General features: G+C 39.4%; 1 protein-coding gene across 1 annotated transcript in view; it reads left to right on the top strand.

The window, feature by feature from the left end:
* Positions 1-18626, top strand: part of LOC113030056 (polypeptide N-acetylgalactosaminyltransferase 10-like) — a 512613-nt gene that overhangs the window by 60152 nt on the left and 433835 nt on the right. Inside the window, exons 6-7 of the mRNA XM_026181116.1 lie at positions 4089-4272; positions 10838-10955. Of these exons, the coding sequence (XP_026036901.1) occupies positions 4089-4272; positions 10838-10955 (302 nt within the window). The remainder of the gene's footprint in view (positions 1-4088; positions 4273-10837; positions 10956-18626) is intronic.

The following is an 18626-nucleotide window of genomic DNA, read 5'->3' as shown; positions in this document are numbered from 1 at the left end:
ACTACAAATGAGGCCATTCACTTTTCTGTTGGCACATTTTTTTCAACATACTGAGACTCATCTCCCACAGCAGTGCCACTGAAAAGTGAGACACCACACAGGTGCAGTTTGAGAAATAAATTCATAGTTTAATCACCAAGTTTTTGTCCGTTCTTGCTGTCTCTCGTTCACTGTTAAACTGCACTACTGGGTCCTCGCCGTGACTCAGAGCTGTGTCCACAGTTTGTAGCCTAATGATATTTTGTGTACAAGCTAACTACAGCATATATCATTATAGTAATGGTGTTTACTTTATATATCAGTTGTATCCACCAGCTTCTTGCACACTCCCAGTTCACATTGCCCTCTTGAACCATTAAAATATCAAAAATATAAGGATGAATTTCCACATTTTCTACACAGATGTATTATTATAAATTATTTTGGCCACAATAATAACATTTACTGCATTAAACAAAAAAAAACATGTTTACAGACGTTCTGGTAAACAACTAAAAGCCAGTCCAGGCAACATATTAGAGTCATTCAGCATTTGAATATTGGCTGAATGTTTAAATGTAGCACTGTGATTTTCATGTAATAAACAAATAAATTAAATAAACAAAAACGTCCTGAAATTTCTGTTTTCCAAAACGTTTCACTTTCAAAAATTGCTCCAAAAATATCACTTAATTTCCAAAAGAACATTTCAACCTTTTTGACAGTTTAATTTTCAAATATTTTTAAATTACTTTACTTTCACAAATATCCAAATTTTCTTAAAAAATAACTTTTTGTTTTAAAAATGCCTCACTTTTGCAACAAAAAGGACACATCTATAAATGTCAAAATCTGACAAATGTCAATTTCCAAATTTCATCGCTCTCGGAAAAATGTATCACTCCCAAGGTCACGGAGCACAGGAATGTACAAAGTCACGTTATTGCTGCAAAATTGCTTTCACTAAGAGAGAGCCAATCATTCTCAAACACAGAAATATATGCACACACACACACATGCACTCACACTATCCCTGCTGCGAGACTGAGTGCTTCCTCTTCTGGCTGATGGACTTGCTCACTACCTCATTCTCACTTTATCAATTACCTTTTTCCATTAAGGACCCATGTTCAACTCGGTTTCCCAGCATGGCGCCATTCCCAGTTGGAACCATTTCACAGCAAACCTTATGACCCATGTTACCTCTCTGTCAAGCTGTTTACACATCAAGCGGGAATAGGACGTGTGTCTGCCAGTGCGTAACATAAACAAGCAGCCATGTTCATTACAGCCCACTGTGGCACTTTGATTGTTGTCAGGAGTGAAAGAGTTAGGACTGGAGGCTGTGGAAAAGTGAACATACTGTAGTTGCACTGCAGGTTTGCATTAGGTGCAGCAGTATCATTACTTTGAATTGGCAATTATGAATACAAATATTGATATGATACATGCTTTTCATCTGAAAGAGGAGCGGAAACTATAAATATTTTCTGTATTTTAATAATTGTTGAATCCAAATATAAAGTTACCGTATATTGTTTGCTGTAAAAAATTCAAACTCAGGTATAAAGCTGCATTTTTAAAAACTACATCTGTGGTGGACAATTTTCCTATCCCCTTCTGGATCATCAAAGACCTTAACTTATGGAGTGCTGTTGCCAAGAATCCGTTCACAGCTGTATCCAAATGTAAATGTTATGTGGAAGTTAGTAAAAGGAAGAACACATACACTCACACTCATATGGCAGCAACTCCGTGCATTAGGCACGTAAACATGGACAAGAAGACCTGCTGAAGCACCATCACAATAAACTAGCTAGTCATAGATATCAGTATTTACTAAGTAATAAACGATATTGTGCAGCACGCAAGATAGACAGCGCACAGTGTGCTTTGAGGCAGCAGCCAAGAAAGCTTTAGTCCGCGTCTGTGAATACCCATGTGTGCATACCTGTGTGGATCAGCATGCTTGCATTCCAAAGGTTTCTCCATGTAATGATCTGCTAGGGAGTGTGGGGGGGCCACAGCCCCGTCCTCCAGGGTGTGAAGCGGGTATGGAGGAGATCAAAACTCCAGACATCCAGAGGCCCCCAGAACACAAGAGACCATGGAAGACCAACAGAGGGGCAGCCGCGCCACTGTCCCAGTAAGAGCTGAGGAGAGTCCCAGATGAGGGCTCGCCCAGCAGCCGCGGAGCAGAAGTCAGGGGGAGTTGCAGTGACGCGCCCGTGAGCTCCGCCGGCCCCCAGCTGCGCCTGAGTGACCGAGCCCTAGGCCGAGAGGCCGGGGGCACCCCACCTCCAAAGGGGCCCGAGTGAGCCCCAGGCCCCAGGCCCCGACAAGCGGCCGCCAAGGAGTGAGCCGGTGTGTACCCGGACGCCCACCCCCAGACACAAAGAACCACCAACACACCGACACCTGAGGGAGTCCGCCACCGGCAGGGGAAGTGGTGGTGGGTGGAGATAGGCCTCCAAACCTTGGAGGGCCTGAGGTGTCCCCAGAGAGGTGGCGTCTGATACCCAACCTGACATATAGACACAGACATACAGGCACACACAGACACAAACATCCATTCCCACCCTCATGCTCTCATATGCACTCACTCCACACTCAACCAACGTGGAGACAGACATAAAGAGACGCTGTACGCACAATCACACTCCCCAAGCGTACTCTACAAACCGGGTCTAGGTACCCTTGCCCCTGGAGGGGGGAATTGCACCCAGACCCAGGTGGTGTTTCCCTTTTCCCTGCGGTGGGGAGAGGCAGACCACCCCGACTCCGCAGCAGCAGGGAGGCCCCACACCCCAGACCGCAGTCGGACGGCCAACTCCTCCTACTAGCCCTCCCGCTCCAGCAGGCCGCAGAGAATGGGGGTGGGAGAAGACTCCAAACCTCTCTCTATTATTATGTTGCTCTTTGTTGTTTGCTGTCTCCTCTGTTTGTTTTTGTTTGTTTGTTTGTTTGTTTTTTGTTTTTTTCTCCATACAGGTGACCCAGGAGTTTTTTTTTTTTTTTCTCTCTCTTCCCCCCCCTTCTCACCGTCTCTTCTCCCCTTTGGTTTTCTTTCTTTCTCTCCCCCTCTCTCTCTCATTCATTCCCCCTGTCCTATTTATTAAAAAAAAAAAAAAAAAAAAAAAAAAAATGACAAAGGATGAACTGAAGCTCTGCCATCACGTAATGTTAAAAAAAAAAAAAAAAGAAGACCTGCTGAAGTTCAAACCAAGCATCAGAATGGAAAAGAAAGTTAATCTAAGTGACTTGGTGTGGTTGTTGATGTCAGACAAGCTGAGGATTCACTATTGTCTATAGAGAACATACCAGGGTATGCAGAAAAGCATCTCTATTCTATTCTGTTCAATTCAGTTTTATTTATGCAGTGCCAAATCACAACAACAAACCTTAAGGCGCTTTATATTGTAAGGTAGACCCTACAATAATACACACATCTCTGAATACACGACGTGTCAAACCTTGAAATGGGCTACAGCAGCAGAAGACTGCACCAGGCACCCTTCCTCTAAGCCAAGAACAGGAAACAGAGTCCACAGTCCACAATGTGGACTCCACATGGGCTCACCCAAACTGGATATCAGGACTGGAAAAATATCACCTACTCTGATAAGTGACTGCACCTTACCTGAATATTGTTGCTGATTATTTTCTATCCCTTTATGAAAACATTGTACTCATCTTCTGCTGGCTCCTTCCAGCAAGATAACACACCATGTCACAAAGCTCAAATCATCTCAGATTGGTTTCTTGAACATAACAGTGTTCAAAATTCACTCTACTACTATGCTATGAAGAATTAAGATGGTTGTGAAAGCAAAGGGAGGTCCAAGGCAGTAAAGTAGCCGGTGAGTTTAGATACAAACAAAGGAGAGAAAAAGGGGATAGAGAGGTTATGACCAAAGGATGAATCTCTAAACAAAAACTAAATATTATAAAACAAACAGAGGACCAAACAGAACAAGGGTTAACCAAGACTGAGTTTCATTTATTATTGTCCATATCACAACATACAGCAAATAAACACGTAACTTGTCTTATTTTTTATTTTTATTTAACTCACATTATTCAAATGGCTCTCTATGTGCATCTCACAGATCGAATTGCCCAGAACAGGAAGGCTATTGTATGTCCAATGATTGACGTCATCGACCACGACAACTTTGGCTATGACACGCAGGCAGGGGACGCCATGCGAGGGGCGTTTGACTGGGAAATGTACTACAAACGGATTCCAATCCCTCCAGAGATGCAGAGGGATGACCCCAGTGAACCCTTTGAGTGAGTAACGCAAGTTTAAAAGTAGTGCACTTTAAATCTAATCAGTGACTTAAAGCTTTCCTTCCACGGCATACCTATTTCATTTAAATATGCATTTAGATTTTGAAGGATTTTATTTAAATGACCTAAATGATGAATGATAAAATGACAGTAATTGAAGTCCACTCCTCTAAAATGCTTTATTGTGCATAATCTTCTCATTATCCAGGCTGAGCTGTTGAAAGTCTCTTTCTAATAAAGGCGTATGTCGTACTTTGTCTTGTGAGTAAAGATGATGTTGGTTTGTGAGGCTTATTTTTTCCCTACTCTGGTGTAAGTGAGTTGCCAGGATCGCACAATCACTAATGGGCTGCCCAGACAGAAAGTAGACATGATACGGGGAGTGAATGTCTCTATAGAAATGATAATATTTTTAGCAGGATGCCTCCCATCACCAAATTGATACTAGTTTACTGTATTGATAAGGATGTTGATACTTCCATTAAGAAGATGACTTTTGTTTGCTTTGTTTAGAATTTTCACTTTCAAAATATTGTACTTCAAACAGTTACGTAAGATGCATTCACTCCTACTCCAGTAATGTTACTGCTGGATTTTTAAAAAGAACGGCGGAATCAGGCATATATATCGGATGTTTTTTAAAGTGGAGATCAGCTCTTATTTTTTTGTCTGCTTGAACATAAGTATTGATTACAGTAAAATATTTTTAACAAGGAATACTTTGGCCTACTAGCTGTTTGCTAAATTATGCTAGCTTAGCACAAGGCTAAGTTTATCAGATAAGCCAGTTTATGCAGAATATGAAAGTAACACAAATTATATCAAAGTTCTGTAATGCAAACTGCCCCTAACTATGAATACATTCATTTTTGTGGTGAAAAACATTTGTGTAATTTTGTATACATTTTTAACACTGTAGAATGTAAATTGATTCCACTTTTGTTTTTGCTTTAACTAAAACTGGTCCGTGTATTTAGCCATGCTGATGAACAGTCTCTCCGCCTCTAGAGGTGGCCTAACGCAGTCTTTTTATGTATTTTCTATGCTTGAGGTATCTGTGTGGGGTTCTGAGTCATCCAGTCATTGTAGTTCTAAGCACTTAATTTGAACGCAACCTGGAGCTAAAATAGAGGTTTGAATGTTAAGTAGATAGAGCTACGATGCCTGAGAACCTCCATCAGCTTGTAAAACTAAAACCTTTCACATGAGAGGTGAAAAAACATCTTCATATTCATTCATCCATCCATCATTTATCCAATTGGCTCACTTTAAATATTGACAACACTTTTTCCCTTCTGTATTTAGTAATGATGTACAGACATTTTTGTCTCTTACATTTATGTTCCCAAAATCCGTGCTCTCACACATCAGATGCTGCACTGGAAGTCAAACCCTCCCAAGAAGACACTTCACTGGTGCACTGCAGTGCTCATCTAACTATACAGAATATAGCAACAGATGAACTGAACCGTATGCTTAGTGGTTCTCTTATGTACGATCACACTGTTATAGAACAGCGCTTCACGAGTGAGAACATCTAGAGACAGGTGCCAGATACCCATTTGTGATGTTTTTCCCTTATGAATATGTATAATCTGTGTTTTGTAGGTTTGGGACACTTTAACAACCACAGGAAACAATTTTTGAGGCTTTATGTTTTCGACTTGTCTGTCCCCTTCTCAGGAAGTCCTCAAGGGAGCTTCTGCAAGTTTGGCTCAAAGTTTCACTTGGACACAAGAATGAAGTGATTAGATGAACTAGAAGGATAACTAATAACCATTAGAATAACTCTGCTTAAATGTCAAAAAGTCAAGGTCATTGTGACCTCACAAAATACCGTTTTAGATGTTAAATGTAACATGTTACACACATGCACAGACATGCATGTAAAATGCAATTTGACTGGTTGGCATGCAGCAGCTTTTTGGTAATTCTGCTTTTATGACTGGAGCAAAACAAAAAAAATCCACTGGTTTCCCCTGCTGTATGTTGCCAATGTGTCCAAATGTGACAGTGTGAGAAAGAAAGATGTGTTTCTGAGGATAATTGTGACACGACAAAGTGCTGAGCTTTCTTAATTAAGACAGAAGCTGAAATTAGACTGGCAACTCCGTCTCAGCTCCTTTGCTTCACTTTGTCTCAGCTGTAATTAAGTCCTTACCCCCACATTTTTCCACACTGACTATGCTCATATTTACATTGATGTGGATTTAGACCAATGGTTTGGAGCAACACTTTTTTTTCAGGCAGCGTTGTGTAATTTGAGTTTTTTTTCCTTCTTGCCCTGTCGGATCAAACAGAATCTCTTAAATCTTGATTGATGTAGGCGTAAAACACTGTGTAAATAACTGTGTAAAACACCTTTTTTATTAATCCCTCTAATATAGTCAGTGTGTAGAAGACTGGTTATATATTGGGCTAAAAAGTATCATCATATCATATCATCTGTGATATGATAAATCATGATATGTAAGTCTTTGAGACTCGAGGCTGTTTAAAGGTCAAATATAAAGTAATGCAGAGAGAATCCAAACAATTTCCGCTTGACCAAACACTTAGTGTGGGAGGCTGGGTCCACGACTCAGCATTTTGAGTTTATTTTGTTTTTTTGAGTTTATTTTGTATTTCTGGTGGTTACATTGTGAAGTTCTTGTGTTATTATTCTATTTAGTGTTTAGTTAAGTTTTGGTGTAGTTATGTTTCTTCTCTGTCTCCTTGTTTATGTGTCTTTTCTGTTTTCCGTGCAGTCTGTCATGTGTCTCATGTCTGCGTGTTCCATGTTGTCAAGCTCATGTTGTCTTGTCTACGTCCCTTTCTTGTTCCTGTTTTATTGTGAAGAGTCTGGTGTTCCATGTTTAGTGCGTTTAGTCGTACTTCATCTCTGGCATTCAGGCTCATTTGTCCCCGGGTGTTTTCACTTCCCTCATTACCCTCCTGTGTATTTAAGTCCCCTGTATCCCTCTGGCTTTCTTGTGTCTTCATGCTCCTGCTCAAGTTCATGTTTGTGCTCTTGGTATGCCCCTGTTCAGATTTATGTTTATGTATTTGCCATAGTTTTCATGTTTAGCTCTAGCTTTTTCCAGTTTAGTTTAGCTTTTGGTCTTTGCCTTAGTTCACCATTGTCCAGTTGATTTCTAGGTTTTACTACCAGCCTAAATAAATGGCTCACCTTTTGTTACCCTTTTGTTTTGTCTTCCATACGTATGCTTTTGGATCCGCTCCTCAAACACATTGGCCCACCTGACTGTAACACTTGGTGAACACGGGGAGGAAAAACACCCATTTAATAGGAAGAAACCTCTGACAAAGTAAAACATGATAAAACAGCAATTTAAAAATCTAGTTGATTGTTTTTGGCCTGAAACTAACATGACAAGAGAGGGTTGACAGCATTGCAATAGACAACAAATGTCCCAGGACAAAAAAGTGATTGTGCAGGGACAGTTTCCAGGCAAAATATTCTTATGCTGATAGGTTTTTGTGATTAAAACAACAAAAGGGGAATTTAGAGACCCAAGAGGCATACCAGTGTTTTGTAGGAAGCATCAAGCATCAGGTGACCTTGATGTGCTGGCCAAAGCAGGGATGGACCGAGTAAACCACCAAGTTTTCAGTATTTCGTTTAATATTGCTGTCATTGAGAAAGTAAATTGGAAAATCTGTTAATTTTATTACACTGCACTTAGGCATTCGTTTATCATGTGTGTGCATTGTGGAGCTGTGAGTGCTAATTTAGGGTAGCGTGCCCCACAGAGGGCACAGGAAGCATAAATGTTTTCATCACGCCAAATGGTTTTTATTTTAATTTTAAAAATGAAGGACCGTAAACAAGCTGCACGAGTGTTAGAGGCAAACCCGACACAGTGTGCCCAGAGTAATTATGATGTGTTAAAGACATTAAACAGTGTTGGAGAGGAGTACAGAGATTTCTGTAATCACTGCTTATTCATTCATTTAATTATTTTCACCCTTGAAGAGGGAAAACTGCAGAAACCTGGCTGTTATCACCAAGGGACTCATATCTGTGCTCACTGCTCACGAGGTGTGAGAAGCCCTAGAGTGTTTCTCACCGCTGACAGTACAGTAGCTGCACTGTTTGCCTTTAATTGATCCTCCTCAGGGACGACTTTGGCAAGAGCAGACTACCTGCTGGCTCACTCACCTCCGATTTCCACCTGATGAAAAGCTTGTAGCTATGACAACCTGCGTGTACCCGCGAGTGTGTGTGCTGTGATATTTCTGCAGTGAAGTGGACCGCATCTCGTTTGGGGGATAGAAAGATGAGAATGATGCGCTTCAGTGTTTGATTGATTTAGTGCTGCACCATTTGGGGTCAGGTGTTGAGTGGAAAGTTGTGGGTTAAAGATCGGATCTAGTTGGTGAAGTTCTTCACAAGAAATCTGACGTACTCTTGTGTTTGTGTGCCTACCTGCTGCCCCAGTTTTTGTGCCTCAGGTGTGCAGCAGCAACAATCATGTATAGCAGCCACATAACAGCTAACAAGTCTCGCGCTTAGCAGCACAGATCTTGACACAGCAGACAGAAACCACAGTGCTATAGTGGGTTAATTGGTTTTGTACTGTGCAGAGCATCTTCATTTTCTGGTGAGAAATGGGTGCCACTTGGAATACATGCACTCTGACTTACTGTCTGTATTCCTCTGAATATTCTCACTCGTTTTATTTTTGCTTCCAAAAGTCATATACCATTGAAAGCAATTACCAGCTTAGATGTTTTTTTCTTCAAGGCCACAAAAACAGACTTTATGTGATTTTGGTCCAAGCACTGTTGGAGCTGTTTCAAAACTGTCATTTTCTCCTTATATTCTGTTAGCAGGTGGATGGTGAGCTTCGAGCCATTATACTTCTAACAGTTCCATTTCCGGTGTATAATTTGTTGACTAGGTTGCTTAGTTTTGCATTAAAAAATCTTGTGTAAATGTCAGAGTTCATGATTCCCATGAATACATACATACCAACACCACTGCAAGAAAAGCAGCTGTAGATTTTGCTCTAAGGGTGGCCTGAAGGGTGAAGGAGGGAGTCAGTCTGGTTGAAAACCTTCTCTAGACTCCACAAGAAAACTTTTAATGCCACATTCAAGCATATTAAATTTCCTTTACCTGTCCATTGTAGATTTAATTCACTATCAAGTTAGATGCTGAACTTTATTCATATTAGAAGGATGCATGTTTTCCTATACAATCAACTCTTTTTTTTCTTCCAAAGCATGTAGTTTCATTTTTTAAAAAGTGTTATTTTGTAACAGTTAAAGATGGAGCTGGTAGATTTTTGTTGGGAGTGGGTTAGGGTTAGGACAGGAATAGAAACGAGTTTATCAGAGCAAGAGCTCTGGTTGTGAACTTTGGAGACAACGTTAGTGAAGTGAAGCTGAGTTGGTCTGGACATGTGCAGAGGAGGGATAGTGGATGTAATGCATAGAGGATGTTGAATATGGACCTGCTAGGCACTGAGAAGGTTTATGGATGTATTCCTTTTCAACCTGTATGTTTTATAACCATACCTGGACTTGTAGCCAATGTTCCCTCTAAGCTGCGCACGTGCTTGCGCACTGCTGGCACGGTCTCTGCGAACAGAAAATCTGCGTTGTGCACACAAAAAAAATCTAATCTGAATTGAAATTAAGATTAAAACTTTAATAATTCTGTTTTGCGGTGTTAGTCAGTAAGTGACTGGCTGCTCATTAAAAGTAAGGAAAACCCTCGAAAGCACTCTCCACTGTGAGAACAAACAAAACCAAAACAAACCCCAACCCTTTCCTATTGGTTGAAAAATGTGCCATGTCGACCAATCAAAAAATGAGATGTGAGAGATTTGTGACGTTTAGCACAAATCTTGTGTAGTTAGTGTGTAGTGTAGTCAATAGTTTTGTTGTGTGTGTCAGAACAATGAGGCGACTGCTGAATGTTACAGGTGTTACAGCAGTGATACATCTCCTGTTGTCAGCCCTCAGGTTTCAGGCTGTTGTTCTCCTTTATCTCATAGTGGACAGAAATGATTTAATTTGTGTGGCATCAGACTTGATGCAGAACAGCTGATTGTTCTGTAAATAATTTGAAATGTTTGTTTAAAAAAAGTCTTGGCTGCATTTTTAAGTAAACAGCTGCAAAAAACTCAGTTACTTTTTTGAAGAAGTAACTATATAATTAATTGCCCAACATTGGTCATTATTTACTGTATTTTGCATTAAATAGAGCATTGACACGTGTAATACACGTCTTTTAACCATGTCATTTTACTCAACAAAGCTGCCCTAACTGACCTTAAGTACTATACTAACCTACACATTATTCATGAAACGGGTCTGAAGTAGCGCTGTATTTATATGCACTGTTGATAACATGTTTGTCATTTTGAATAAATCCACACTTCGCCTCACACAAAAGGTAGGGCTGTTAGATTTGTCTGTTTAGATGTTGTCCTTGGCAGGATTGATATTACTGTGATGCTTCTACTCTTTATGGATAAGTGAGGGGTTTTAAGTAAAAGCTGTTCACGAAATGCAACGCAAGCAGTGACTGTTTGTGTTACATTGGGTCTTTTAGGTCTCCAGTGATGGCAGGTGGACTGTTTGCTGTCGACAGGAAGTGGTTCTGGGAGCTCGGGGGATACGACACCGGTCTAGAGATTTGGGGAGGGGAGCAGTACGAGATATCCTTCAAGGTAAATATGTATAGATAATATTATCCATTATATTATGTTTTTGACGTTAAATTGAGGATGTGAAGCCAGATTATATTCTTGCCTGTAACCTGTTTGTTAATGGTTCTGTATGGAGCCACTCTGCCATAGTTTTAGCCTTTCATGATTACATCAGTTCAAAAAATAATAATTAAATAAAAGATTGCCTGCAAATTAAAGGTGTTCCCAGACAATGTTATAATCCTTTCATTGCCCTCCGGCAAATCTATAAAATACTAAACTTTTTTTTTTTCAAAAGGACCAAGGGAGTTGTTTTTGTTCTGGCTTTGGGGGTCAAGCTGAGAGTGTATTTCTAATGTTTCCTTTTAACTCTTTTAAACACGCTTCAGCCACATCTTAACAAGCTCAGACAGCACTGAAAACACTCGTAATGCCTATTTACTTTTATGTCTACTTTAGCGTCAACGCTGTTGACAGAGGGGGGTGGTGGAGGTGGTAGGAAGATGTCCACGGGAGTGTTCTTCTCCTCTCAGCAAACATTTCTGTGATCAGATTCATAGTAGAAGAAGACAGAAACACAGAAAATCCCTTTGTGTTTCTCACAACCAGATAGAACAAATAGTTGTGCACACATTTATAACATCAGTATGTTTCTCACACCAGCTCAGTGAATCACTACACCAGTCCAGCCATTATTATTATTATTATTATTATTATTATTATTATTATTATTATTATTATTATTGTTGTTATTATTATTATTATTAAAGCTTAAAGTTTGCATTATTAGAAGTATGGTCACTAGGACCGATGAATTGGTGCAAAGCACAGACTGTGGCCTATAAAAGATGTGTCCTGTGTTTGGAGGCTTTCATTTAGCTGTGTATCACTGCCAACTTGGTTGTTTTGGAAACAGAAGTAAAGTGAGCTTATTTTCATGAGCAAAAATCACTTGGAATAACTGAACATGAGATATAGAAATTAACGTATTTGGCGATTAGACTCAATTACACATGGCATAGCAGAACAAAATCCCAGCTGTTACAGGATTTACGATGGTGGTGGTGAAGATGAAGACTGAGGCTTGGGCGGAGCTCTGACTGAGGTGCTTGTGGAGATGGGTTGCATGAATGAGAGTTTGAAAGGGAGAAAGAAATGAACACACGCAGAGCCTGATTGGCTCAAGGGCAAGGAGATGATTGGACTAAAGTAATGATGACTGTGTTGAGATTGACGGCGTGGGAAAGTGGTAGTGATGTAATGAACAGAAAGCAGCTTAACACCCAGGAAAGCAGGCAGATGACTGATTAGGGAGCTTCCTTAGTGAATTTACGCATAAGCTTCATTTAGTATCAGAGTAAGTTCAGACCACGGTAAGTTGAGCCACGTGAGTGAAAGAGAACTACTTTCGGCTGCCCCTTTAGACACAAGGCATCACCACAGCGGGTAGCTTCTTTGATTTATCCCATCTTGATGCAACCCCAAAGGTATTTGTGTCTCCTCCTGGGATCAAAGCAGTTTTCTTTTCCTTGTTAATTGAATGTGTAAACCAATCACTGAACTGGACCTCTTGATTTTGTTCATGTTTTCATTCACATTTTTATCAATTTAATTATAAAAATATAACTAATAAAACATATAGTCTTTAGATACACTATATATTATGCTTTTGACTACATCTGCATCTGACTAAGCTTAGCACAAAAGTAAGGACATTTGTGTTTGGTTGATTAACACCAGTCTAATTATCCTTAAATGGTACCTCATTTGGAAAATTGCATTTGTGGGTTGAGAAGCAGCTTTGAATATGTGGGTTGCACCCATGAAAAACTTCAAATCAAAGATTCTATTGACTCCTGTTGGGTGTCATTTACTGGATTGGATTATTGAACTCTTAAGAAACAAGACATACTGGCAATTTACAAATGTTTTCATTTATTTATTCACTCAGTAGCATCTGGAAGAAACATTCACAGCCACAACAGCTTGGCACTTCATCCTCATGCTGGTCACAGATTGCTTTTGTCAGCATTTGTCACAAGTCCGCCAATGTTTTCGTGTGAGTTACAGATCAGAAGCACCGTTACTACAAAGAAATAATCAACCAAACACATATTTCTGTCCTTTTTGTGCTGTTTATATGCCCATAATTTTTAAAAATAACACTAAGACACTGTATAGTTTCTATGAAAGGTGAAAGCATCTACAGAATCCTCAACATTGTGTGTACCAGGCTGTAAACATGCTTTTTTTTAATCTTGATTGAGTTGGGTGTAGTACCTTGGGAGTCTGAAATGGGGAGACTTACCTGCTTTTGGAGCCAGCTGTAAATGGCCATGTCAGACAATGATTCTTTTAGCGCTTCTGTGCTGGCCTTATCTTTTAACTTAAGGTTTACTGGTTAGAATTAGATTATAGCAATGTGCTCATTTGTCAAAATTTTTGGTTTCTGACTCCAAAAAACAATGATAAGAACAACCGTCTGGGGTCTAAATTTCAAGAAACCAATGGGTGAAGTCACTGTAGGTATATAAAGTTGTGAATATAGGAGAAGGAATTTGCCCAATGCTTACCATAAATGACAACACTATACAAAATAAGAAGATGAAGAAGAGGAAAACTGATGTACGGATGTCTGGGTGGAAATAAAATCGGTTTCTGAATGACTGATTAATTCCAAAAACCAAGGTCACCTATACCTGGATACCCATGCGTCATGATGCAAAAGTATAATCCATTTTTAAAACTATAATATGATGGATTGTACTGCAGTTGAGTGTCTTTAGGTCTGAACAAAAGGTGAGGATTAGAAGCCGGGCATGTGAAACAAATGATAGGCCTAGACTAATGCCATCAATGGCCCAGGGCTGAGCCTGGTGAGAACAGCTTTTATGTTTTAATACAGTTTTCTGTCTAACTTAAGTAATCATTAAGATAATACCCTTTACCAAGGTTATTATTTTGGTCAAGATTATCACTATTAATTTTTCCTATTAGCGCATGCCTTGCTGTGCCTCTTAAGTCTACTTTATATGCTCAGATATTCAATTTGGTTTCCTTTTTATTAAGATCCCCATTAGCTGATATAGTGCAGACAGCCAGTCTCCTGAGGTGAGAAGATTAACAGGCTCTCATACTAATCCTTACAACCAAACTGCTGCTCCCACAGACAGCCGGGCCCTGCTTGCATGTGAAACACAATTACTTTACTCAGTGGTACAGTTAATCTAAAGCTCCATCCTGGTGACAGCGGTGTGGGAACACCAAGCATTTCCAGCTCACACACCAAGATAATGTCAGAACATAAAGGCCCAAAGAGCAGAAGCAATGTGACCTCACAGGGAGGGTGAGAGGGACAGTGCAGGCATAAAACCAACTGCGGAGTCTTTATATTGCTTCGGACGAGCTTCATTTATGCAAACATTTGGAGACAGAGCTGCTCTGGAGGCAGAAATAATTAAACCTCCATGGATGGAGCCAGAAAAGGGGTATTTGTTCAAAGAAAACATTTGCCAACTTCCAAATAGTTGGCAGGGTAAAACTTTTCTAAAAACATAAATTGAAAAAAAAATGTTTTTAAAAGAATGTTATTTCATATTTATGGATTTAGCGCTGGATGGACATAGACAGCTACAGACTAACTTTTCTACCCTTGCCTGTGATAAAATCATCTTATTGAAAGAATAAAAAGTACACTGGCTTTCTGGTTCTTGTTTCCACGGCAACATCATCAAATAATATGTATTTGCTCATATTATGTTTGATGTGGATTTTTCCCCTTCCTGCTTATTATAGTTTTTTTTATATTGGTCTTTGGTCAATTAAATTTACTTGTGATTTCAGAAAATCACAATAAAAGTCAACTCAAGGGATGAGATCTATAATATAGACAGAAATATAACTCATCCCTTTGGGGAAACACGTCGTGATAGATAGAAATAAAATAATAAACAGGACAAACTCAAACTTTGGAACAGAGAAAACGTACAGCTAATGGATGGAGAGTAAGAGAAAGGAAGAGATGGAGAAGTGCTCAGGATGCCCTGTAGCAATCTATAGTAGGCCTGCAAGGTAATAGTTCAGGTGACCCTGGTCCAGCCTCTAGTTGGTTGAAGAATAATGTCAAAAGCTGATGTTCTGTTTTGTCTGCTCACTGTGAGGTTTTCAGGATAAGATTGGGCAAATTTAACTTGATTCTGGTTTTGACAAGAAGCTTCTGTTGGGGAACTAGCTCTCTTTCTAGGTCTTCTTAAGACTCTTGCTGCAGTGTTTTGGATCAAGTGAAGGCATTTCAGAGTGCGTTTAGGGCAAGCAGATTACAGTTGTAACAAATGCTTGGACTAGTTTTTCAGCATTACCCTGAGACGGGATGCTCCCATTTTTATAACGCTGTGCAGGTTTAAAAAAAAAACTAAAAAACAAAGAAGCTGTGTGAGTGAAAGGACAAATCTCAGTCAAAGACTATTCCGAGGTTCCTCAGCATGCCAAGGTAATGCCATCCAGTGTAAATCTAGTCCAGGTGTCACGCCAGACTCATAAGGCATCTCATAAAACATCCTGTTGAAAGAAAACACTGACACACACACACACACACACACACACACACACACACACACACACACACACACACACACACACACAAAGAAAAAAAAAAACCACACAAGGTCAGTCCATTCAGATTGTTGTTCTAGTCCCAGAGCATTAAAATGCAATTGATGCTATTGTATACTGACTTTAGATTTAGTGCTGCAAGCATTTTGTTAGATCATTATTATTCATGCAGTGGAAGCAAAACACATGACCAGGCCACTGAAACACAGAAGAAAATCAAACTGTATGCATTCATGTTTTATTTATTCTTGGACACGAGTACAGACAGCTCAAGTTCTTGTTGCACTTTAAGTCAGTGCTGGATTTTTTTTCTTGCAGCAACATATTTTATTTATGCATTTGGAGTGAATTCAGTGGTTCTGTAGTTTCTTTTCTTGAACTGAGCTGTGAACACTCATGTGAGCAGAGAGACTCTAGCTGTACTAGAGTGACAGTGATAACAGCACAGGGTCATGAGAACTTCATGCCTGGACGATATATGAGTTTAATGTTACTTGGACCGTGAAACACATTTTCATGTGACGAGATTACACGCCTCATTAATGAAAGTCGAGCTGCTATAGAGGAACATTAACTGGCCTGATAGCGCTTTTTCTTTGTAGATTTCTAGATAGTCAGTGGTTTTGTCTTATTGTTTTAATGTCTGTAAGCTTAGTCTGCAAGTTTAATTAAAATTTGAGCCCCGAATGTGTTTAACCTCCTAGGACCTGGCGTTCACATATGTGGATATCACATTTTGGGTTATTTAGACCAAAACAATCAGTTTTGCTCTACAAGGGCCTGGTATCCACTTACGAGGACATTATGCTGCTACCGTTCTATCTAAATTTTATATGAATATCCTCATATGTAGCTCTCATTTTTCTTAGAAACAAAAATTAGGAAAAAAGAAAAATCTGGCAATTCTTTATTTTTACATTCATTGGGTCCCAATCAGCCCAAATATCAAAGAGAGATTAAAAATGCATGCCATGGAAGAGTTCGGTTCTTAGGAGGTTAAAGTTTGAACCTGACATAGAGAGCCAGAGTAGGTTTTATGTTTTGGCTTGAGCTTGACTGTTAATTCCTGCCCTTGGAAACGGCAGTTGGCAAAACAATTAAACATGTTAATGTTTAATGAACGTCTTCATAATGAAAAGCAAAATACAACTTTCAAGCCATGTGTGCCAAGGTTTATGTTAATTGCTTTCAGAACCTGAAATATTTACCTTTTGTTGCTAACCAGATTGTCAGTTTAATATTTTTAGACTGTCAGAATAATTCAAAGTATATCAATAATTCACTGGCACACATTAGTGTCTCAAAGTTAAAACCCAACACAAATAGATTCATGTCTTTATGGCGGTTCCTACGGGATAGGTATTTCATCTACTTGTATTGCAAAAGCGATATTAAAAACTGCTAGAAGAAAAAAAAGTGTTGCTATGCAGGTACTGCTAAAAATCTCATAGAGCAGCCCGTAGAAAATGATTCATCCATTGGAAACCAAAAATATTTTTAATGTATTTTAATCACTAAAAATCCTTGAATAATAATCAAACTTGTTTGAAGTTAAACACTAAACATTCCTTGAACATTTGGGATTCAATTACCGGCTTCTATTTTTCCTTGCCTCCTGTAAATTCACTTAAATTTTATTTGTTCGGCACCAAATCACAAGAACAGTGGCCTCAAGGCAGTTTTTTGCAAGGTAAAGACCGTACAGTAATTCAGCTGCAAACCTCAGAGTCAGACAATCCCCAATGAGCAAGCATGTGGCGACAGTGGGAAGGAAAAGCCCCCCTTTGGCAGGAAGAAATCACCAGCAGGCTCAGGGAGGGGCAGCCATCTGCTGTGACCAGTTGTGGGTGAGGGGATGTAGACAGGACAAAAAATAAAAAACTCATAATCATAAGGTGAGAGTGAGGTCACTTCAAAATCCACATTTCGAAAAATGTTTTTCCTCACATAATCTACAGTTTGTGTATGCTAGCTTATTGATTTTGGTTCTAGACCAGGCCATATGAAAAGCTGTGCAACAATAAAAACATCTGGCAGAATCTCAGATTTGCACATGGTGCTTTGATCCACCAGCAAAGGTAATTCTGTTTTTGCTCTGTTTTATTTTGATTTGCTTAAAAGTTTAGTTTTCACTTCCCCATAAGTTGCTGGCTAGGTTTAAGAAAAGATCAGCTTTTTGTTTATTACATAAACACCTTAGCAGCATTAACATTAACTTTGAAAAAATCCATTAAATAGTTCATTTAAATGTAACAGCAAGAGATTCTTTAGAAGCATCCATATGTGACATGTTGCTACTGAGACATGTCTGAGTAATACCATAACTCAGTGCCAAAGGACACTGCATATTTTTGAGATGCCTGTGGGTTTGATGAATTGACAGCACTTGATGACTTGGAAGGACAACTAGCTGATATTTCAGTCTTCAGCATTTGAGATGCAATCTGCTCTACGTTCCTCTATAGTTTCAATGTTATCATCTCTGCAGGGTGGGAGCCACTGAGCCACACATCTCAGGAAACTACAGAAAAAAATTCTTTGTATCTACACATCTACATATGAACTGCTGTGTAGTAATAGGTTTACAGTTAGAGATCGGCTCAGTTCATTCAAAGGGTTTGCCGCGATCCTTCAACGATTTAAAAAACGCAAACTAATGAAATGTATGTCTGTATAACTAGAAGTGATGTATAAAACATGTTCTTTTCCTTCGCTCATGTCTAAGTTGTCAAACTTTCCCCACGTTTAGCCTGTTTAGTCTCATATTAGCAGACTTTTTTGCAGGACCAGCAGCACTACTACTCTTTCTCTCTGCCTCTCTCTTTGGCTGTCTTCAAACTTGTGTTGATAGTATTTACTTATGTTTCAAATGAGCTTCTCATTTCTATTCATTTAGTTTTGCTAAAACAAAACCCATTTTCCATCCTGCCTGCTGTATTTAAGTCTTTCTTTTATTTCTCGCCCCTTTCATAGCCTCCCTTTCTTCTCATGGTCTGTTTTCCTCATTGAAAGCCAAGTAAGCAAATCATCACAGTTGCCTTTGTTATTGCTGGAGGATTAAAATGAAGACACACTGTTGAA

This window comes from Astatotilapia calliptera, chromosome 10 (genome assembly GCF_900246225.1).
Source record: "Astatotilapia calliptera chromosome 10, fAstCal1.2, whole genome shotgun sequence".
In the NCBI taxonomy this organism is placed as follows: domain Eukaryota; kingdom Metazoa; phylum Chordata; class Actinopteri; order Cichliformes; family Cichlidae; genus Astatotilapia; species Astatotilapia calliptera.
Note: the sequence above shows the minus strand (reverse complement) of the source record. Positions and strands in the feature narration are given on the sequence as shown.